Source organism: Salvelinus namaycush, chromosome 25 (assembly GCF_016432855.1).
Source record: "Salvelinus namaycush isolate Seneca chromosome 25, SaNama_1.0, whole genome shotgun sequence".
Lineage (NCBI taxonomy): Eukaryota > Metazoa > Chordata > Actinopteri > Salmoniformes > Salmonidae > Salvelinus > Salvelinus namaycush.
In genome coordinates, this window is record NC_052331.1 from 3,365,169 (window position 1) to 3,389,881 (window position 24,713).

Sequence of the window (24,713 nt, forward strand, 5' to 3'; positions counted from 1 at the left end):
TGGTTGGGATAGAAAGCCAGGGGTCCGCACTACCCGGTCTATGCGGACCCCGAGCCGTTTCCCTGAGCTCTGGGGGACATGGGGCAATTTCGGCACAGATGGCCTGGCTGGCCACAACCCCAGCAGACCCTGGGACCAGGGTGTGTGTTTTGTGCCGCCTGTAGCGACACAGCACGAATGAGTTCTGTCATTTCAGCCACCCATGCAGGCTTTTCCGGCTCCGGGCTGCTCTGCCCCCCAGCTCGCACAGAGGGTGTGTCTCCCTGCACCCCCACCAAAGCCCCAGCTGAAGTCCCAGCCCACACCAGCTCCCTCTCCAAAGCCATCTCCAAGGCTATCTGCAATGACTCAGGATGAGCCAGCTGGGTCTGTATGCGCAGCTCCGTAGGAGAGAGCGCCTGTATGAACTGGTCCCGTGCTAGCTCGCTCTGCACGGAGGGGGGCATGTGAGCATATGCCCGCCGAGAGAGGCTCTCAATGTCATTAGCTAACACCCGTAGAGGCTCTCCAGGCTGCCTGCGTCTATTACTCAGTTCGGAGCGCAGTAGCCCGGGCTGTACACACTGTCCATAGCGCCTCCTCAGTGCTCCCACTAAAGCGCCATAATCATGTCTGTCCTCGGGGCTAATCAATATCAAACAGGCCAGAGCTTCATCCGTGAGGCATAAAGCCAACTGCAGTGCCCTTTCTTCATCCGACCACCCCCTAAAATGAGCTAACAGTTCAAACTGAGCATGAAAAGCTTCCCAATCCGCCTTACCGGAATACTTCGGGGTCTTAACAGATACGGACGCAGCCGGGAACTGGGCGCCGCCATGTTTGTTTACATCCTGAGCCCCAGATTCCTCGTCCCGCCGCGTCGACGTCACCACTTCGGCCCGCCCACCAGAATCCGCGCGAAACACAGTCGACGAGGCGCTCATGCCCGCTTCAGCCGCCATCACTCTAGCGTCCTCCCTCAAGCGGCCTCTGCGCTCCGACGCCCTGGCGATCTCCTCAGCCAGAACCTCCGACGTCCATTCACACGTATCTCCTTGGCCATAATCGTCCCCTACCTCCACCTTCACTTTCGGATTCCCTCGAAGCATTTTCAACCCCCGTTCTCACCTACGGTAGCTAGCCACAGAAGTCAGCTAGCTAGCTGGCAAACTTTTATCAACGTTTTTACTTCTGACACCAATGTAATGACCTGACTAGATCATAAAAGAACGACTGTCCAGACAGAGGATTGAGTTTACGAATGGACGGTTTATTAAACCAACTTTACACAGGCTACTGTTTGGCCGTAGCCCACGCCAAATAAATGAAAGATAACCCACAAGCCAATCGTGACCTTCTCTTGTGAAGCCCAGACGTAAGAGAGAGAACAAAGGCAAAACCTGGTCTTAACTTCCAATGCTCCATCCCCCTGCCCAACCCCCCTCCACGCCACTCCGCCAACCGCCAGGATGCCCGGCATCAGAACATTCCAGGCATTCCCGTGATTGGCAGATAGCAGGTTGACTGACATGTCGGACCCCGCGAACACAACCACCTACTAGCCTAACACATAACACACAGCTGTCTGTGCGGGTCGCTACACTATTATATCTACTATATCATTTCCATTAACTCCTGTATGAGCCGGAATGCATCAGAACTGCATTTCAATACCATTTCTTTCTTTGCAACCCCAACAACAGCGTCATTCTTTCTATCCATAATTCCTCACGTTCTGACTTTCCGGATTTGAAACTACACAAAAGTGATGCAGAGTCCCAACATATTACTACTCTTTTTGGTTGCACCCCCTCTATCATTGCAATGCAAAAATGATCCAACCATTTCTGTTGAATATACAGATCAATCATTTGTTAGTCTCTTGCATAGATTAACACTGAACTCATGAATAAATACACCTGCTCCTGTCCTCCAGTTCATGGGATCCTCTGAACCATATGTATACATTGGAAGGTAAGAATAAAACTGATTACTAATATATTGATCTACTTTTGTTCCTACATTATCTTCTTCACGCCACTGTTTCTTTTCTTCAATCAAAATCCATCAACCACGGTGGCACATTTCCTATTGCCACAGATGGCCCAATAACAAGGTCCCTGAGTCCATAGTCATCAACCCTTTTCCCAATATCTGAGCCAAAACCCCTCTTGATATCGTTCATATTCCCAGCAGTCATCCAATATTGTCAGTGTAGGATGATCTACTGTACTACCCTTCAGTCTTGCCCAGTATGCCAGGGCTATCTTAACTCTTCTTAGGGATAGTGGCATTTCCCAAGTATCTACTTGTAAAGCCTCAACCGGTGTAGTTTTAAATGCACCATTGCACATCCTGAGTGCCCTCGCTTGCATCCTATCAAGGCGCAACAGCGATGTAAAAGCCGCAGAACCGTATACAAAGCACCCGTAATCTATGGACGATCTCATCAAAGTACAATAAATATTCGGTAAAGATTGCTTATTTGCCTCCCAATCATGCCCAACTACTCTCCTCATAAGATTTTATACTTTCTTACATTTAGTGTCAATACATGTAATATGACGTCTCCATTTAAGCTTTTCATCAAACCATAGCCCCAAATACGTAAATTCTGTTACCCTTTCCATTCGTTCCTCATATAATTGAACACTGACACCTTCCTTTATCTTCTTGTTAGCGAACAACATGTGACAAGAGCACCTTGCATTTTCTCTATTACATAAGGAACATTTCTTCCTCTTTTCCAAATGGCACCCTCATCTGCATATAAGGCCGCCCCTATACCCTGTCCGATATTCCCGAAGATATCATTGATCATCAACGTGAATAAAATAGGACCAATAGCACTACCCTGTGGGGTTCCATTTCCACCTCGTATTCTCTTGATAACTCCGATCCCACCCTGACCTGGAAGGTTCGGTCAAACAAGAAATCCATAATCCAGTTGTACATTCTCCCACTAATACCCATTCCATTCAATTTAATCTGTAGACCTTCCCGCCACATTGTATCATTTACTTTTCAATGTCAAAATATACTATTGACATCACTTCCTTCATTGCCAAATCTTTGGTCACCTAAGTAGTAACTTTAACTAATGCATCAAGGGTGGTCCTTCCTTTTCTGAATCCACTCTGGTATGGACTTAATAGACCCCTATGTTCCAGATAATACATAAATCTACCTACAATCAACTTTTCCATTAACGTACAGAGATTTGATGTAAGTGCAATAGGTCTATAACTAGTAGGACTGGATGGATCTTTACCAGGCTTCACAAAAGGCAACACCACAGCACATTTCCATCCTGATGGTAGCACTCTTGTCCGCCATATTTTGTTACATAAACTCAAAATCTTTCCCAAAACTTCTATAGGCAGATGTTTAAACATAATGTAGCATAATGGATCCTCACCTGGAGCAGTGCAACCACACTCCTCCAAAGCCCTCGTTATTTCAACCATGGTGAATTCTGCAATCCAGTGATTCTCCTGAATCACACGCCTTACGGTATACATCTTCATGCATTCTTAGCTTTTCTTACTTACGTCTTCTACATTCATCACTTAGATTGTCAACTTTATGAACTGCTGCAAAAAACAGCCATAACATTTCCTCAGGTATCTGTACTGTCTTTCCTTCCTCATCATCCTCTTTAACAATTTCCACACATCCCCCAATTGTTTCCCTTCCTATAGAAGAACAGAATCCCCGCCATGCACCTTTCTTTACATTCTTAATGACTTTCCAAGACTATCATGCTATCAAATGTAAAATTATTCTAGAAAGTTTTAAAAGCATTATCACGATCAGGGAAACCAGTTCCCTTTTCTGAAAACATTCATCAACATCTATGCTGCACATAACTGGGAAATTATCAATGCCAATTGTGGATTCTATCTTCACATCCCACTCACATATACCAAAAATGGAGGAGGACGCCAATGTATGATCTAAACATGACGATGTACCTCTAGTCATATTTACCCATGTCCCCCGACCATCATTTAGACAAACTAGTCCCCTCCGCTCCATAAAATCTTCAACCATTAAAACATTGGCATTCGTGGCAGTGCTACCTCACAAGCTGATACCCGCATTGTAATCTACACACCATATCTCCTCATAACCTGAACTGGATTTCACAACTATGTCTAATTCACACACAGAATTGGGTTTACAAGGATTACAGTAATTAAACAATGTGATAATACCCCCTTCTCTACACATCTCCACCGCCAAACAATCATGTTCTTTGAAACCGTTAATCACTCTATGTGCTACACCTTCTTTGATAAATGTAGCACACCCACCACCCGAGCACTATCACTTCTCAGAGATAAACCCAGGTATGATATAATCGAACTGAGGTTTAAGCCATGTTTCTTGTATACACATAACGTCTGGTAAAACATCTAAATCATGTATATGAACAAAAATATTACTGAGTTACAGTTCACATAAGGAAATACGTACATTTTTATAAATTCATTAGGCCCTAATCTATGGATTTCACATGACTGGGCAGGGGCACAACCATGGGTGGGCCAGCATTTGTTTTTCCCACAAAAGGGCTTTATTACATACCGAAATACTCATCAGCACCCCTTCAGACGATCCTGCAGGTGAAGAAGCCAGATGTGGATGTCCTGGGCTGGCGTGGTTACACGTGGACTGTGGTTGTGAGACCGGTTTGACATACTACCAAATTCTCTAAAAGGACGTTGGAGGTGGCTTATGGTAGAGAAATTAACATTCAATTCTCTGCCAACAGCTCTGGTGGACATTACTGCAGTCAGCATGCCAATTGCACGCTCCCTCAAAACTTGAGCCATCTGTGTTATTGTGTTGTGTGACAAAACTTCACATTTTAGAGTGGCCTTTTATTGTCTCCAGCACAAGGTGCACCTGTGTAATGATCCTGCTATTTAATCAGCTTCTTGATATGCCACACCTGTCAGGTGGATGGATTAACTTGGAAAAGGAGAAATGCTCACTAACACGGATGTAAACAAATGTGTGCACAAAATTTGAGATAAATAAGCTTTTTGTGCGTATGGAACATTTCTGGGATATTTTATTTCAGCTCATGAAACATGGGACCAACATTTTACATGTTGGGTTTATATTTTTGTTCAGTATATACATGTCTTAAATGCTTGTTCATTGTCTATCAAACTCCTGGCGTTCCATTGGACAACAAGGAACACCATGATACTAATTATCCTGGTCATCCTTTGAATTTTGATTCAGCATTCGATGTATAATTTCTATAGTAACTTCAGAAATCCCCAGAATGTCTTTGGCTGCCTTCACTACTTCTTGTATTTGTGCAGTCCTGCTCGTATGTGGAGCAGTCATATTGATGCCCTACACATGAAGGCCAAGGAGTCCACAATATCTACTACCATGGTTTTTCACATCTCATTTTACCTTTGCACAGTGCACAAATTAGCAACATGCCCAATCTGTTGGCATTTAAAGCACCGAAGTGGAGGCCGCTGTTCGTCAAACGGGGACACTCTTTTCAAGCCACTTCGATAAAAAGTGATTTTCGTAGCAGATTAGGTTTTTTCCCCCTAACCTTTTCCCCAGTCTCTTAACCCGCTACGAAAAAGTAACTTCCGTATTGAAGTGGCATGAAGTGTGTTTCTCTCGTCCAATGAGTGAGTCTCCTAAATGGGTACCAAAGTAGGCTCTACATGTACACTAACTGCTGCAGGGAGGAATTCAAAATCGTTGACTCAATGTATACACCGATGAGATGCACGATCATGTTGTTCTGAAAAATGTATTCTAACTGATCATAATACTACTACATGTAATAACACGTTTTCTCCCATCCATTATTAAGTGTGTTAGGCTAGCCTATTGTGTCTTGAAGCATTTGCATATGATCAGTCCTAGATATGTGTACACAAGTAAACGGTCAAGCTTTGATTTATTTATGCCTACTGCTCTTGCCATTATTTACATTTGAGTCATTTAGCAGATGCTCTTATCCAGAGTGACTTACAGTTAGTGCAACTGTACATTATTGCCATGAAGTCTGAGCCATTATGACACAGGAGATAGTGTTGGTGGTTCAAGCCCTGCTCCAACTATTCCCCCTCCATCACTGCAGTACACGCTGACAATCAAGAACATACAAATCCCTTCTCTCATATATTCAAAAGCTAGAGTCAAAGACAGTTCTTCACTACATGTGTTCATTCTTCCCCTCGCTGTAATACATGGGCCTTTTTATGCAGCAGAAATTGGGCTCAGCATCCCAATCCCAATCCAGTGCAGCAGCTCTGTAAATTAAATATATTATTCCGGAACGTTCCCTCCTTGCCAGTGATAGTATAAAGATCCATTGCAGCAAGCCATCTGCCCTGCAATGCAGAGCCAGGGCTGCCAGACTGGCGGTGACAAGTAGCCCTGAGGGCTATCTCAACCCCCACACGACCCTGCGTTGAGTACTAATGATAGGAGTAATATAACCGCTTTTTGAGCCTGAATGGATCCACTGTTTCAAAATCCATCAAGGGGCCCTGGGTCTGAACTCCTCCCTGTGCAACTATACTTCCTGATGGGCCGACCCCAGGTGATGAGGGTAGGCAACAACACGTCCGCCACACTGATCGTCAACATGGGGACCCCACAGGGGTGTGTGCTCAGCCCCCTCCTGTACTCCCTGTTCACCCATGACTGCATGGCCACGCACGACTCCAACTCAATCATCAAGTTTGCTGATGTCATGACAGTGGTATGCCTGATTACCAACAAGGACGACGACAACCTACAGTGAGGAGGTTAGAGCCCTGGCAGAGTGGTGCCAGGAAAATAACCTCTCCCTCAATGTAAAAACAGAGGAACTGATCGTGGACTACAGGAGTCAGAAGAGGGTGCCCGCCACCATCCACATCGATGGTGCAACAGCAGGGGGTCAAAAGCTTTACGTTTTTTGGCGGACACATCAGTGAGGACCTGAAATGGTCCCACCCCACCAACAGTGTGGGGAAGAAGGCGCAACAGCGCCTCTATCCTCAGGTGGCTGAAGAAATTCAGCATGGCCCCTAAGACCCTCACAAACTTCTACAGATGTACCATTGAGTGCATTCTGTCGGAATGCACCGCCCTCAACAGAATGGCTCTGCGGTCAGCCCAGCGCATCACAGGGGGCATGCTGCCTGCCCTCTAGGACTCTTTACTCTGTGCATTTATAAACTGTATTCTCAACGTAGCTCATCCTAATCTACCTACTACTGTGCATACAAATTTTCTTTATCAAATTATATGTCTATAAACACCACATATTTATATTCTGTATTCTCACTAATATATGTACTTTGGATTGTTCTTTTTTGTTGTTGATTATTTGTGTATTAGTATTCGCTAGACATTCTACTGCCCTGTTGGAGCTAGCAACATAAGCATTCTACTACCCTGTCGGAGCTAGCAACATAAGCATTCTACTACCCTGTCGGAGCTAGCAACATAAGCATTCTACTACCCTGTCGGAGCTAGCAACATAAGCATTCTACTGCCCTGTCGGAGCTAGTAACATAAGCACTTCACTTCACCTGCTAGAACATCTGCAGATCTGTGTATGCAATCAATAAACTTTAATTCCATTTTTTGTAGCTGGGAAGGAAGGAAAAGTAGGCTACAGTTTAGCAGAGAAAAGACAACAACCGCTATTGAGCAAAAGCACCATTGTTTACTAAATAAATTGAATTGTTTTATTGTCACATACACCGGTGACACGTGCAAGGAATACATTTTTTTTTACAGGGTACTTTACAGTACAACACAGCATGTGTTTGTGAATTGGGATACAGTATTGAAATAACCATCTTCCAACATTTAGAAAATTAAACAATGTGGCACCAGCACTTGCAACATCAACCTACAGAAATAACCAGAAAAGCAACTAACAAAGAGGTAGACCAACATCATAAAGACATGCTATAAAAAGGTATCATTGTGGTAAAGTGGACAAATAAAAAAGTCATTAAAAATGTAACATGAAAATCATCATTTCTCTTCTCTAATCTGTATTCATACCGATAAATGCAGACAGTATCAACATACACAAATACAAGAACTGGTCTGCTAATTGAATGTGAGGTTGAATGAGGCAACACTTATCATACTGCGTCATGGACATAATCTCCACAAACAATATTTCAACAAGGCACTAAACAAAAAGGTCACATTTGGCCTTGCAGATGCTTGTCAGAACTGGTCCTGGTTTGATCACTGTACTTGACTGACTCAACCTTTCCTTGAATGAACCTGCCCTTGACCCACTTCCCACTCGCAAAATGTCAACAAAATGTTCACTGTCCCTAAATCAGTTTTCCCTCCTACTTACTACTACAGTATCAAAATAAGCTTTCTGAAAAGAATAAACATTTGGTTTGATGTCTGCACAAGGAGGCCTCTCCAAATACTTACAAATACAATTTTGTAAATCAAAGCAAGTGTGAACTGAACTGTTGTCAATATTGGGATCATAGACCATAGTGAAGCTACTATATAACCGTTTTGCTGAGGATTCAACACCAACCCACAGGTCTGTCTAGTAACTAATCCAGTTACAAGGACATCGTCAACTCCATCTGATGTGAACACTCCTCCTCCTCCCTCGCTCTCTCATCACTCCATCATAAAGGAGCCAAGCAGCAACGCCATCTGGTACCATATATAATTCCGCTGCTTATAGAATCCCGGCTTGAGCGTTCATGTATAGCTAAACATAGTCAGTTCCTCTTTGTTCATACGACAGAACCAGGCACCTGTAGGTCGATGACATCACACAACCTGTGTGTGTGTATAGTTCTTTAGTCCGTTTTAAGGTCATTGTGGGAAATTAAAATGAGCTCATGGCCATATTTTGTCAGTTAAAACACCTGTGTGTGCAGGTTTTACATTTTTTTTTATTCGTAGATAAACTGATCACTCCCTATACTTTCAATGCATTTTTTCACAAAAGGTAGGTAAACTGTTGCACCAAAAAAATAGCTGAGTCAACTTTGTTACCTTGCATTTGTCCTCTACTACACACTTTACACAGTGAACATGTCAAGCAGCAATATACAACTGTAAATTACAACATACCTCCCAGAGTAATAACCTAGAACCATTTGACTTCCATTAAAACATTTCATAAGCCAATTTTGTTGTAAGAGCACAGTATTCTCCTACTTATCTAAAAAGGTTACATAAGGCCTGCAGAATTGAAACACTACCCCCTCTGGGTAGAGAGAACATTATACTGCTCCACTCAGGTCCATACAGTGCATTCGGAAATGATTCAGACCCCTTGACTTTTTCCACATTTTGTTACATTACAGCCTTATTCTAAAATTGATTACATCGTTTTTCCCCCTCATCAACCTACACACAATATCCCATAATGACAAATATCATATTTACATCGGTATTCAGACCCTTTGTTGAAGTACCTTTCGCAGCAATTACAGCCTCGCGTCTTCTTGGGTATGACACTACAAACTTGGCACACCCGTATTTGTGGAGTTTCTCCTATTCTTCTCAGCAGATCCTCTCAGGCTCTGTCAGGTTGGATGGGGAGAGTCGCTGCACAGCTATTTTCAGGACTCTCCAGAGATGTTCGATTGGGTTCAAGTCCAGGCTCTGGCTGGGCCACTCAAGGACATTCAGAGACTTGTCCCGAAGCCACTCCTGTGTTGTCTTGGTTGTGTGCTTAGGGTTGTTGTGCTGTTAGAAGGTGAACCATCGCACCAGTCTGAGGTCCTGAGTGCTTTGGAGCACGTTTTCATCAATGATCTCTCTGTACTTTGATCCGTTCATCTTTCCCTCAATCCTGACTAGACTTCCAGTCCCTGCCACTAAAAAACATCCCCACAGCATGATGTTGCCACCACCATGCTTCACCGTAGGGATGGTGCCAGGTTTCCTCGAGATGGGATGCTTGGCATTAAGGCCAAAGAGTTCAATCAGACCAGAGAATCTTGTTTCTCATTGTCTGAGAGTCCTTTAGGTGCATTTTGGCAAACTCCAAGCGGGCTGTCACGTGCCTTTTACTGAGAAGTGGCTTCCGTCTGGCCACTCCACCACAAAGGCGGAGTCTGGCCCTTCTCCCCCGATTGCTCAGTTTGGCCGGGCGGACAGCTCTAGGAAGAGTCTTGGCGGTTCCAAACTTCTTCCATTGAAGAATGATGGAGGCCACTGTGTTCTTGGGGACCTTCAATGCTGCAGACATTTTCTGGTTCCCTTCCCCAGATCTGTGCCTTGACACAATCCTGTCTCGGAGCTCTACGGACAATTCCGGAACTCATGGCTTTGTTTTTGCTCTGACATGCACTGTCAACTGTGGGACCTTATATAAACAGGTGTGTGCCTTTCCAAATCATGTCCAATTGAATTTACCACAGGTGGACCAACCAAGTTCTAGAAATATCTCAAGGATGATCAATGGAAACAGGATGCACCTGAGCTTAAGTTCGGGTCTCATAGCAAAGGGCATGACTTTTTTCTCCCCAATTTCTTGGTATCCAATTGGTAGTCAATTGGTAGTCGCTGCAACTCCCGTAAGGACTCGGGAGAGGCGAAGTTCGAGAACCGTGCGCTCTCTGAAACACAACCCAACCAAGCCGCACTGCTTCTTGACACAATGCCCACTTAAACCGGAAGCCAGCCGCACCAATGTGTCAGAGTGCGCGATGGGACAAAGACATCCCTGCCGGCCAACTCTCCCCTAACGCGGACGACGCTGGGCCAAGTATGCGCCGCCCCATGGGTCTCCCGGTCGCAGTCGGCTGCGACAGAGCCTGGACTCGAACCCAGAATCTCTAGTGGCACAGCTAGCACTGCGATGCAGTGCCTTAGACCACTGGACCACTCGGGAGGCCAGGGTATGAATACTTATGTAATAAGGTATTTCTGTTTTTTTAAAACCTGTTTTCACTTTGTCATTATGGGGTATTGTTTGTAGATTGATGAGGAAAAACTGTAATTGAATACATGTTATAATAAGGCTGTAACATGTGGGAAAAGGAAGGGGTCTGAACACTTTCCAAATGCACTGTATATCCTCCTCTTCTCAAAAACATGTTGACATGAGCCTCAGGTCACCTCCTTCCTTTAACACTAGGGGGAGCAGTCTCACATGTCCGCTCCCCCTGGAGGCTAGCGTTTGATCACCACCTGCTCGTAGGGCCCAGCCCCAACCCTGAAAGAGAACACCAGACATAACACATGTTATCTCACCAGCCAAAACTCACACAAACAAGTGAAAGGGCATTACTGAACAACTCTTCACGACCAACAAAAAGTCTATCAATCACATATTCTTTAACTATCGATTGGCCCTCGTGCAGTTAAAAAAAAGTGAAATATCAGTGTCTGCTGTTATGTCATTCTATTTCTATGGTGTCACCCACTTCTGATGCATTAGGTAATGATGTCACCAACCTGGTGTGCTGGCTGCCCAGCGCCGTGCTTCCACCAGGACCAACAAACAGCTTGAGCCCCTCCTCTGTAACACGCACAAACAAGTAAGTTACTGTCAATCAACGCAAGGTCGCAGCGCTGCGAAAACTGCTTAGGAACCAACAATGAGCCATCTAAAAATAAGTGGTTATTGACAAGAGTATTATTCACAATGAGAAAGAGGAATGGCATAGAGGGACTTTGCTTTAGCAGCAAAGAACTAGAAATGTGTCACTTCAAATGTCAAATATAGTAATCTGTTAACCCATTAGTCTAATCCATGTCTAAACCAGGGGAGGGGGTTTCTACTACACTATAATGAATTGTTTTAATAAGGTCATACCAAGGATCATTTTGCTATTTGATTTGGAATTTTAAGACCCCTTGATGTATCGAAGAAAAAAAAGACAATTATTTTATGGAAAATCTGATTTGGCCTTACTGCCATTAGCCCATACAAACGCATTGAATAACAGATTCACTACATGGAACAGAGAGTCCCCCCCAAGAAAAATCTAAAGGAAGTTTGTTCTGAAGTGTCTGTCCTATATGTGACAGAATCCTGACTTAATGAAGTGGTGATTAAAGAGCTCAGCCATGTGCTTCTTCTCTTAACAACCACATCATCAATTTAAAGGGACATGTGCAGCTGTGAAGAGGAGGGTTTATTCTCCAGGTCTTTAACTGTTTTCCTGAACTTCTTGGGGTTAGACACACAGAGAGAGAAATGCTCCTTAGAGTAACTTCCTTTGGCCTTCCGGATAGCCTGAGTGCACTTGTTTCTCATTTGCCTGAACAGAGCCAGTCAGCCTGAGTATGGGTGTCCCGAGCCATTCGGCAAATGGAATTCTTGCGGTGGAGTAACTCTGCAAGATCACGGTCGAACCAGGGGCTGAACCTGATTTTAATTCTCATTTTCTTTATGGGGGCGTGTTTGTTAACAATAACATTGAAAATATCAAAAAAGAAGGTCCAAGCGTCTTCGACAGAGCTGATCAAGCTGATTCTATACCATTTTACAGAGGCCAGGTCATGAAGGAAGGCTTGCTCATTAAAACATTTTTTTTTCTCCAAGAGTCAAATCAAATCAAATCAGGACAGGTTGTTTCACTGAGCAGCCATTACTAATACAGGCTGTAAAGCAGTGATCACTAAGGTCATTACAGAAAACACCAAACTGATACCTATCAGGATTATTTGTGAGGATAACATCGAGGAGAGTAGCCTTTTCTGGGTGTTTGGAGTCATACCTTGTGGGATTGGTAATAATCTGAGAGATTTATGGAGTCCCATTGCTTTAGGACTTGGTCAGGTGGTTTAAGCATGTCCCAGTTTAGGTCACCTAGCAGGACAAATTCAGACTTGGTGTAAGGGGCCAGGAGAGAGCTTAGGGCAGGTAGGGTACAGGCCGGTGCTGATGGAGTACGATAGCACCCAGCAACAGTCAACAAAGAGCTATTTGAAAGTTTAATGCTTAAAACCAGCAAATCAAATTGTTTGGGGACAGACTTGGTGGAGACAACCGAGCACTGAAGGTGATCCTTGGTAAAGATTGCCACGCCCCCACTGAGCTAAGCCTAACCCTATCCCCCTGAACTAAAGCCTGGGCTTGTGAGCGTACCCTCAGTGCTGGAGTCCAGTAGGCCGTGGCTGAAGTCCTGGCTCTGGAGGATCTTATCCACGATGTCGTCCGCATCCACCCGGGTAGCATCCACTCTCTTCAGCTGAGACTCCACTGAGTTCTGCTTCATCAGATGCCTAAGGCACACACGTAAGAAGAAAAAAAAAGCACTGGTGGATGAGATGGAAAGAAAGACTCCTGTTGATTACATTGGGATACTCATCTCTGACCTTTCAACAAAGTATGTGAATATTACCTGCTCAGTCTCTCTGAGGCAGAGCTCTTTGCGGGGGTGGGGGGATGTTCACGCATGGGGGAGTAGGCACAGGTGACAGAGACCGGGGGTGTAGAGCGGGCCTCCTTCTCCCCCTTCTCAGTCCCCCGGTCCTCGCTGGGTTCAGGAATGCTTGCAATGCCCGTCGAGGCGGAGCCTGCTGAGGGGTTCCTCTTGTGCGTGAGCTCTGATAGGCTGGAAGAGCGCGAGTGACCTGTGCTGTAGCCTATGAGGAACGAGTTGGTAATGTTACCCTCCACACAACAGAGACAGCCACAGATTTCACAACAAGAACCATAACTTTGACAGCAAGCTATAGCTTTTCAGACATTCATGCCTACTGTTCATATCTTATTTAGTTCATGACACAAGTCATAGCCTTTTCGCATCCATATTTGGTTCAGACTAGGCGTGTAGCTACCTGAGACTTTGGACTGTTGGCTGGCGTAGCTGGATGTTCTAGAATGGCCACATGCTCCCAGTTCATCAGGAACAGATGCACACTTCCCTGGGGGCTCTGAGCAGGAGGGAACAGCAGTACAATAATTTGACAATGTCAATACACAACCTCAGCACTAATGATTACTGATAAACAGGGTTTAATCCTGCAATCCTTGTAAATCAAAGTGTTATATGTACAGAGCCGGCGGGAAGTATGTGTGTGTTTGGGTGTGTGTGTGTGTGTGTGTGTACCTGAGACGGGGAGGCAGGGTGTTGGTGTGTGTGTGTGTCCTCCCTTCCTGTCTTCGTGGAGACACTCTGCCTCAGCCTGCTGAAGGCCCAGTTTCATGGCCGTGGACGGTGGCCTGCAGGGACATTGTCAGTCACATTAACTGCTTTCACTGACCCGATCAGCTGCTTTACAAACAACACCATCTGTTCCAAACCTACTACTCCCTACCATGCATGGTTGTTGGTTGGTTTGAGTCTTTCATTTGTTTGTCCAAATGGTTATTTCAAAGTCAGTGGCTGAATTGAATACATGTTAATGTAACATCTAAAGCCATAATGTGACCCGTCCCTTTAGAATTGTATTTTTTTTGTGAAAGCAAAGTTCTTCTGTGGAACTGGAACACGTGAATCATATCCTATCAGAAGTGCTGATCTATTAGCAAGAGGTTTTTATGAGCCGTATATCCGGTTAGCTGAGCTTCACGTTCATCTTTAATAACCCCACTTTCACAACACAGGAAACCACCAGGTCTCACTTCTTTTATTTTTCTTAGATGAACGGGTCTAACTCAAGATTGGAGAGGGGGTGGACTCAAATGACATACAAGAGACCGAGAGACAGTGAAAGTGAGGGAGAAGAAGAGAGTGGGAGAGAGACATTTAAAAAGAGAGACACTGGGAGGAGAGAAAGTTAGTCAAAGGCCCAGCGCAGTCAAAATTCTGTTCTTGCTGATGAAACTAACAATGTAAAAGTGTGATTTAAAAAAAATAATAATCTGTGTTATTTCCTGATTGTATTTTCAACCAGCAACTATCTACACAGGACCTTCTAATTCAGCCTGTTTGCATAGGCGGAAGTTTCGGCTTGCCCGGTGACGTCACCACGTCAAATCTTATTTGTCACATGTGCCGAATACAACAGGTGTAGACCTTACAGTGAAATGCTTACTTACAAGCCCTTAAACAACAATGCAGTTTTAAGAAAAATACGTGTCAAGTAAAAAAAATAACACGGCAGTGAAATAACAATAGTGAGGCTATATACAGGAGGTACCGGTACAGAGTCAATGTGCAGGGGCACCGGGTGGTAAATTGGTTATTAATAGACCAATAAAGATTTTTTTATTTATTTATTAGGATCCCCATTAGCCGACGCCAATGGCGACAGCTAGTCTTAGTCTTACTGGTGTCCGACATATAACAAAAAATACATTACAGACAAAATACTTTATAACTAGCTGTTATTGGCAAATTTGTACATTTCCCCCTCCCTTCCACAGAGCTCTTACAATACTGCCAACACAAACATTGTGTGTGAGTCACATTCTGTAGGAGGAAAGCTCAGTAAAAGACACAGACACACTCTGTGGGGGACACCGGGGAGCACTGAGACACACCAGCACTTCATGATTGCATGAAAGCTTTCTCCCACAATCTCTCCACTGTGTCATCAGAGGCATTAGCCAAGGCAACCCTCCCACACTCCAACATTCACTGCATTAGTGAGGACTGATTCTAAGTCCATTTTCACCACCCCCCTCCATAGTAAAATTATACCTCAATACCACTGAGTACAATGTCCGGAGTCTGCTTGTTTGCCATTCTGGCTTGTCCTCCTCTGTGACTCTGTGCACTCAAGTTACCCCACTCTCAGACACAATATGTTTTTATTGTCTACTCTGAATGCTCAATAAAGGCTAACATAAAAGGCTCTGTAAACGTTATATTCCATTCGGTTTCCTCCACTGTGGGATTCAGACAATAGAGCATCGTGTTCCGAGAGAGAGAGAGAGTACAGGGGTGGTGCAGTAGAGTGTGATTCAGTGGGTGTGTTTGTTTACGTGTGTGTCCATAGTAAAGGCGCTGCCGGGAGTGTGTGGGCACGTCACGCTCAAATCAGTCGTTTCTAACAACAGAAGGCAGACAGAATCTGTGGGGAAGTTCTCTTATCATCAGCTTAGCATATCTAAACAACAGAACTGTTGCTATTCATTTTTCAACGGCAGAAGTTGGTTTGATTTGAGTCCACAAGTATAACTTAACTTGAAATTGTTCATGTGGTGCTGAGGAAACTGTGCCAACGCTTGAACTTTTACAAACACAGGACAGCAACTAACCCCGTGTTTCTGTGACACTGTTTCATAAAGCCACAGAGATAGCAGCAGTGTCTGGGTGTACTCAGAGACAGGATGCTGAATGCATATGTAGGTTGGTGGTTTGCTCTGTGTGTCTGTGGTCTGGCCAGATGCAGACTTCTGTCTGTCACATCAATGTTTCCCACTTACCTTTACTGAATAATGGGCCAAAACTGCATTCATTTCCGATATGCTAATCCTGCAGTTGTACCACTGATCTAAAATCAGTGAAGTCCGTTTTGTGATCTAACCCACCAGGAGGGTTGAAAATAAACGGTAATGAAAGGTGCACTTACGTTTTAAAGCAGGGGTCCCCAGACATGAGCTGTGTACTAATGACAACCTGTGACAGAGGTGAAAAAAACATGTCAGCCCCCCCCAAAAATGGCAGCACGGCTCATACACATCCACAGGCCCTATGAAATAGGATTAAGTGATCCTAGACCTGTGTCAAAGTACAAATTCTACCCGAAGCATGTACAATATACATTCATGACACAGGTACTTCTCCAATATCACAGGCTCAGAGGTGCCTGTCTGCACGTACATGTTAGAGCAGTCGCATCATTAGACTACCTAATCCTGAACCCTATGGAGTGGTATTACATACCCGTTAGGAACGGTTTACCCATACACATTAGTAAACATATGGTGACTAGGGGGGAGGACTGTGATAGCTAACCATGTGCTTACTTCCAAAGTGTGCCAATACTTGGGTATGTTGCCTATGACCCAATACTCTCACATGGTTCCCTTCCTGGTCTCCTCTCCCTCATGAACACTCATTAGTAACAGACTGGATAGCTGAAGTTGTGTAGGCTAATCAGTGTATTTCTTTCATCTATCCAGTCCTTTAAGAGCAGTGATCCCGGTGTAGACAAGTAGGGCTCCTCATTGTACAGTGATAGGACAGAGCCAAGTAGACTAGGGCAGAGAAGGACAGACTCCAGTGTCATACACACGTCCTATACAGTAGATGTTTTGGAGGCCTGTCTAACTGTACCTTGAGTATAGAGTTGTCCTGTCTGGAGTTCTTGGTGTCGTAACCCTCTAGTAAGCATCGGCGCGTTGTTCTGCCAGAGCCAGCAAACTCTGACAGGTTCAGGTCAGCAAAACCCAGCTACAGAAGAGAGAGAACAGATCTATTCAGGTTTACGGTAACCGCTTGGCAACAGAGCCTCAGTTCCGTAGAGTTCTAATACAGAGCACTCTGTTTCTAACAATCACATCTGCAAGTAGCTATTGTAGTGGTCTTTAACCATTACATTTGTCAGCGGGTGATTGCAAGCAAACAACTCATGGTAATTGACCATTAACACATTTAGCACCTCCTGGCTTCCACGCATAGCCTATTGATGTAGACCTTTGGAACATCTAAAAAAAAAAAATTAAAGTCTAGTACTATATTTAATGTAATATAGCCTACACCTTCACAATAAATCCATTATATATATTTTAGACAGGTCTAAAGAAGCATGATTTAAAAAAAAACATAGTATACTCGTGAGTTGTCCTTATGTTAGGTTCTGATGTGGCTATGCCAAATCTGTGGGCTATACTAGTTCATTTAGCAGGCAAGATTTGCTTACAATTCCGTGGCATTATTTTATGTCATTTTATAGTTTAAAGAATACAATTGAACAGATCTGAATAAAATATAAATATTTTCTCCAAACGATTTGAGGGAGTGCGCACATGCGGCTATTCTGTGTTGAGGGGTTAACAAAGAAATAGATAATTAATAACTCTAAATGAAGCATATAGGAGCAACTTTCGTTGTTCTACAAACGTTAGGCTATATGTTTTGATTTTTAATAGATTGTAAGGCTGCATGACACGACTAATAAAGATTTGAAAAAAGTTGCTTGAAAGGCATGAGCTCTGCTTTGTTTTTTTTGCGCAGGCTGTACACACTTCATTAGTCTCTCATTCACAATTTGACAAGCACTTGATAATGCCTCGAATTTCACGGTGGCATCCCCTTTGTGGCCATAACGCAACCTAGTTGCCCCCGGAGTGCTACGTTGTGCTCTTCACCCCGAGTGCTGCGCGCTCCGAATAGCCTCTCACTCACATCTCCATCACGTGATCGGGTCTTTCTCACAGGCTACAAGTGAAGACAGACATCGGGAAGGTAACTGCGCACGTCCTTATCCAATTCCGAGGTGCATATTGAAGATATTGGAAGAACTGTCCACATTTACTTTGTCAGCCAACAAGATGAATAGGCCTAACAAACAGAAAAAGCACTAGACTATGTCAATCTACTATCATCATAGTACAAAAGTTGACCTATTCTGTGAGAGAAATAAATATTCCAAACATAGTTTGGGAACAGTTGTGGGATACAATAAATCCCAAATTAATACAACCACTAGCATAAATAAATTATTAGGCTATTTCTTCATATTATAAGCGCAGCAATGCGCACACGGCAGTACACTATAAGCGCGAATGTTCCATTAGCGGGAAAACACCATTATCAAAAGTGACCGCAAATGCGATTATGCATGCAATGGCAATTTCTTATGCTGGGTATCATTCACAAGTAATGATATATAATTCACGTGTGATAGGCTAACATTGTCACTCAGGCTATTCTTGATTTAATCTTGTACTAAAAAATATATGTGTGAAATTTGTTTTGATTTAGAATGGACCATTATCATGTACCTGTCTCGAAACAAGGGCAGCGTGAAAAAAATGCATGTCATCTATGCACTTAAATAGCAAATGGAGGATGCTTTTCCTCTGGTTAATTTTCATGCCAGCCAGGTAGGCTATACTCCTGTTTCAAAGACAAACAATGCGCTTAATATTAGGAAAGTTGAGAAATAAATATAGTAGGCCTAGTCTATAGAAAGCTGATGGGATCCTCCTCTTTTTAGTAGAGGCCATCACTGTTTTCTCACACAATTGCATAGTCTATTGAAATGTTGCACAACATGTGCTCATGGACTATCATGGACTATCATGAGGTGTTTGATTAGATTTGCATTGATGTCAGAGTGATTAGAGGGACAAGAGTGCAGAGTACCAGGCAGTTAGCAAGTTTGGTAGGCTACTAATGACCATCAGCAGCATCAGAGCCAAGTCTAGGACCAAGGGGCTCCTTAACAGCTTCTACCCCCAAGCCATAAGACTGCTGGACAATTAATCAAATGGCCACCTAGACTGTACACTGACACTTTTTTTTTTTTTACACTGCTGCTACTCGCTGTTTGTTATCTATAGTATGCATAGTCACTTTACAAATGACCTCAACTAACCTGTAACCCTGCACATTGACTCGGTACCGGTACCCCCTGTAATAGCCTCACTATCGTTATGTCATTTTCTTGTGTTACTGACAAGTGATCGCCGGTGTGGCAGTAATACGGTCACCGCAACAGCTCTACTTTCAATGCACTTCCCTTTCAAGAATGAGTCATGCGGTAGTGACGTCATTCTTTAGTTACTGCCACATAAACATTAATGACCGCTTAAGGACAGATAAGTGTTAAACAGCAATCAGTAACCAAAGACGGAAGTTCGCAGTAACAGGCTAACTATCCTCTTTAACCTCACCTTTACAGACAATGGACAAATGACTTTCAGGCGGTGAATGACTAACTATAATTTGCATTATGATAAGAATGTTCTGTTGTGTATTTACTTTAAAATGTCCACATGCCAAGATGGTCATTGACTGAATTCAAAAGCAAAAAGATTACCTTGGCAAAGGTCTTTCCACCCTTCATTTCCTAAAAAGATGAAAATAAATAGTTATCCATCAAACAAACAATCCTTGTGTGCTGCAAGTACATCGCCACTTTCGATCTCAAAACACAGATTTTGTAGCAAAAGTCTTAACAGCGATTGACATCTTGACAGCCTGTAGTTGACCAAGTAGACATATTTTAGCAGTAGACCTATTAGTATACCTACCAGTAGCATACCTATTCTTGTCATCAATTGAACTTGACATAGCATTCACATGACTTTGACAGCACTGTTGTAGTGAGTCCTGTACCTTGCGCACAGACACCCGGCACACACAGGGGTCCAGTACTCCTGTCCCGGCGTTGGCACTCATCTTACACAGGAAGGAGAACCTCTTCCTCCAGCGCACACAGTTAGCCTGGACCTGCTCCCTGGAGAAGACACAGTTAGTAGCCGTACAATCAAAAAACACAACTGTCTGATTAATGGCTAAGATAAATCTAGGCTGTCAACAAAGAACACGATCAATGAGAAGATCCTGTGTGCGACAGATGAGACGTGGAACATAAACGCCTTCAAGTAAAAAAAATAACAAACTTCCCCGTGCTCTTTCCCTTCCTATGGATTAGTCTCACATAAATAGATGTAGGCTAGGCTAAGTGAATTATAGATTTTGAAAGGTGATGGCAGTGGTCTACGCTTCTGGCCCCTCACAGTGACAGATGTAGGCTCCAGGAATGAAGAGCACTATGCATTGGCTCTTCAGAGCAAGTGATATGTAAGGTGCTTCAGCATTAATGCAGGTGGAAAAAAACGTAGTTGTATTCACGCATGACTAAGTCGCTTTGGATAAAAGCATCTGCTGAATGGCATGGCATATATATGTACCATTCAAAAGTTCGGACACACGGCGGTTGGAACCAATAATCTCACAATGGCATATATATGTACCATTCAAAAGTTCGGACACACGGCGGTTGGAACCAATAATCTCACATTTGGACTCATGAGACCAAAGGACAGATTTCCACCAGTCTAATGTCCTTTGCTTGTGGTTCTTGTTCCAAGCAAGTCTTTTCTTATTATTGTTGTCCTTTAGTAGTGGTTTCTTTGCAGCAATTCAACCACGAAGGCCTGATTCATGCAGTCTCCTCTGAACAGTTGATGTTGAGATGTGTCTGTTACTTGAACTCTGTGAAGCATTTATTTGGGCTGCAATTTGAGGTGCAGTTAACTCTAATTAACCTCTGCAGCAGAGGTAACTCTGGGTCTTCCTTTCCTGTTGTGGTCCTCATGAGAGCCAGTTTCATCATAGCGCTTGATGGCTTTTGCAACTGCACTTGAAGAAACTCTTAACATTTTCTGGATTGACTGACCTTCATGTCTTAAAGTAATGATGGACTGTCAATTCTCTCATCTCCACAGAGGAACTCTGAAGCTCTGTCAGAGCGACCATCGGGTTCTTGGTCACCTCCCTGACCAAGGGCCTTCTCCCCCGATTGCTCAGTTTGGCCGGGCAGCCAGCTCTAGGAAGAGTTTTGGGGGTTCCAAACTTCCATTTAAGAACGATGGAGGCCACTTTGCTCTTGGGGACCTTCAATGGGGCATAAATGTTTTGGTACTCTTCCCCAGATCTGTGCCTCGACACAATCCTGTCTTGGAGCTCTATGGACAATTCCTTCGACCTCATGGCTTGGTTTTTGCTCTGACATGCACTGTGAACTGTTGGACCTTATTTAGACAGGTGTGTGGCTTTACTAATTATATGCAATCAATTGAATTTACCACAGATTTACTCCAATCAAGTTGCAAAAACATCTCAAGGATGATCAATGGAAACAGGATGCAGCAGAGATCAATTTCGAGTCTCATAGCAAAGGGTCTGAATACTTATGTAAATAAGGTATTTCTGTTAGAATTTCTAAAATCCTGTTTTCGCTGTCATTATGGGGTAAGAATATTATTTTTTAATCCATTTTAGAATAAGGCTGTAACGTCACAACATGTGGAAAAAGTCAATGGGTCTAAATACTTTCTGAATTCACACACACAATTCTCAACTGGGTAAAGGTTAGACTTCCCTCATAGAACATTAGAGTTCAAGGAGAGGTCGAACAGACATCGGCTGTCGACCAAAGCAGACAGGTATTCTTGTAAAAAGGCTTTTAAATAATCACATCACTCAGTGCTGCCTTTTCCATTCTTTCAACTCAATCACACATTCAGTGACTCTGAGGAGGCTAATGGCCTGTCTGTGTGTGTGTGTTCGAATGAGCCTAAGGAAATGTATAATATTAATAGAACAGCAAAAACATATTTTTCTAAATAACAAGATACTCATTCAAAACCTCTTCACAGGTTAAAAAAATAACACGACAATGGCTTGAGTAATGGCTAGGTACAGTATGGTACGTTTACATAATTGGACAAATGCAGGCAGTCACTCTGGGAATGCCAACCAAGTCGAACATTAGGAGCTAGCACGTGCTCCAGTTGTGTCCACTACTTTCCAGAGACTGACTCATTTAAGTGCAGTCCTCCTCGTGTGGTTGAGTCGGTTGACATGTGAATCTCTTAAAATACCACAAGGAACCGTTAGAGCTGTTAGATCAGTTCTCTCTAGGGAAAACAATAGTCTGTGTGTTCAAATGCCACGGACAAAGTCCTATCCTGAATTCTGAGGAGGGGATGTTACAGGGTCTAAACAGGAAGGAATGGTGAATGGGTAACATGAGAGAAATGGATAACATGAGAGAACTCAGTTAGACGCTGTTAACGTGACTTGACTGATCCAATCTTTAACTGATTCAAAACGAGTTTTTAGCAAAATCTCCAAATGTAAAATCTCCAAATTTACCATGAAACCAGGGTTGGATTGGGGATGAATGATTTCCACGTTTTTGCAACTAGTCTGATCAACAAGACCCTAGCCAGTCTAAACTAGGAGATATTGGAATATCGGTTTTGACAAAATGATAAGCAAATACATTACTTTTGCTCCGCATTTCAGAGTGGAAAATGGAATCTAGCGAACGTTAAAACGTCTGGCAATTGAAGGTCAATATTAACGTTTTAAGGTAAGCTACATAAAATGTCAGATATCACAGATCAAGCAAGCCTCACACGTCTAGCCATGGTTGACAGTGGGCCTCGTGACTGGTGGGGTGTTGCTGTGTCAGTCACTCAGAACAATCAATCAGAAAGCAGTCAAAACAAGATGTCAGACGAATTACCATGGAAACTACATCAAAATAACAAAGAGGTAAAAATAACATAATTTGGAATACTAGGCCACATATTGTATAACGTTAATAAATGAAAAGAGACATTGTTAGCTATTAACTTACACACAGCACATTATTCACATGCAACGCACTGTATTCATGACTAAGGTAGTTAGCTAGAGGGTGAAGTTAGTTAGCTAACTATAGCTGCTAGCTGTATCTGGCTAACAATGCCACTATTGCCAGCAGTAATCGCTCTCACCTCTGTATGTTGCTTAAAAGAGGAAAGGCGTTCTCTTACCGAGAGGACTCTTCTGTAAAGCCACGGTCTAGCAGTCGTACTTTGCAGAACAAGACCCCGTTAACAAATGGAACAGAAGATAGTTCGTCCAACTCGAAATCTACCTTAAATTTGAATTTCTTTTTCTTCATCATAATGAACGACATTATGCTAAAGTAACTTGGTAACTCTGTCGGTCGCTAGCCAGACAGACGGCGCCTAAAAAAAAGTATCTGAAGCTAGCCAAAGGTCGAGCTTCTTGACTGTCACTGCTCCCACTTGCCACTGACTGTCTGAGTTCATTTAGCGTTTGACGTTGAGTTCAAATACTTCACGCCCCCTTACCTATAGCTAGGGTTAATGAGTAACAGAGCGACCCCTAACTAGTTCACGGCGCAGTGAGTGTTAACACTACCGGCAAGCGACAATTTGAGAGGAGGCGTTCTAGTGCATGTTCAAAGAATGCAAGCAACAAGAGGTGGAGTTAGGGTAGATAGCCCGTCTATTCTGTTACACTTCAAGGACCGGGTACTGCCAAATAAAGTAACCATAGGACACCAAATCAAATTTTATTGGTCACATACACATGGTTAGCAGATGTTATTGCAAGTGTAGCGAAATGCTTGTGCTTTTAGTTCCCGACAGTGCAGCAATATCTAACATGTAATCTAACAATTCCACAACAGCTACCTAATACACACAAATCTAAGTAAAGGACTGGAATAAGAATATATACATATAAATATATGGATGAGCAATGACAGAGCGTCATAGGCAAGATGCAGTAGATGGTATAAAATACAGTATACACATATGAGATGAGTAATGCAAGATATGTAAACATTATTAAAGTGACTTGTGATCAATTTATTAAAGTTATGTCAAGTTTGTATTAAGGCAGCAGCCTCTCTGTGTTAGTGATGGCTGTTTAACAGTCTGATAGAAGCTGTTTTTCAGTCTCTCGGTCCCAGCTTTGATGCATCTGTACTGATCTCGCGCCTTCTGGATGGTGGCGGGGTGAACAGGCAGTGGCTCGGGTGGTTGTTGTCCTTGATGATCTTTTTTGCCTTCCTGTGATATCGGGTGCTGTACGTGTCCTGTAGGGCAGGTAGTTTACCCCCGGTGATGCGTTGTGCAGACCGCACCACCCTCTGGAGAGCCTTGCGTTTGTGGGTGGTGCAGTTGTCGTACCAGGCGGTGATGAAGCCCGACAGGATGCTCTCAATTGTGAATCTGTAAAAGTTTGTGAGGGTTTTATGTGACAAGCCAAATTTCTTCAGCCTCCTGAGGTTGAAGAGGCACTGTTGCGCCTTCTTCACCACACTGTCTGTGTGGGTGGACCATTTCAGTTTGTCCATGA

General features: G+C 43.5%; 1 protein-coding gene across 1 annotated transcript; it reads right to left on the reverse strand.

Annotated features, from left to right (window-relative positions):
• Positions 1-10,952: 10,952 nt before the first annotated feature.
• Positions 10,953-23,670, reverse strand: LOC120020004 (protein FAM102B-like). The gene is made up of 11 exons (XM_038963425.1): positions 23,375-23,670; positions 20,160-20,280; positions 19,861-19,890; positions 17,151-17,267; positions 16,444-16,490; positions 14,034-14,146; positions 13,762-13,857; positions 13,323-13,566; positions 13,067-13,203; positions 11,428-11,491; positions 10,953-11,185 (listed from the first exon to the last, which is right to left on the reverse strand). Exons 1-11 carry the CDS (start codon positions 23,518-23,520, stop codon positions 11,143-11,145), a joined length of 1,158 nt encoding a protein of 385 aa, XP_038819353.1. The 5' UTR covers positions 23,521-23,670; the 3' UTR covers positions 10,953-11,142.
• Between the last annotated feature and the right edge of the window lie 1,043 nt (positions 23,671-24,713).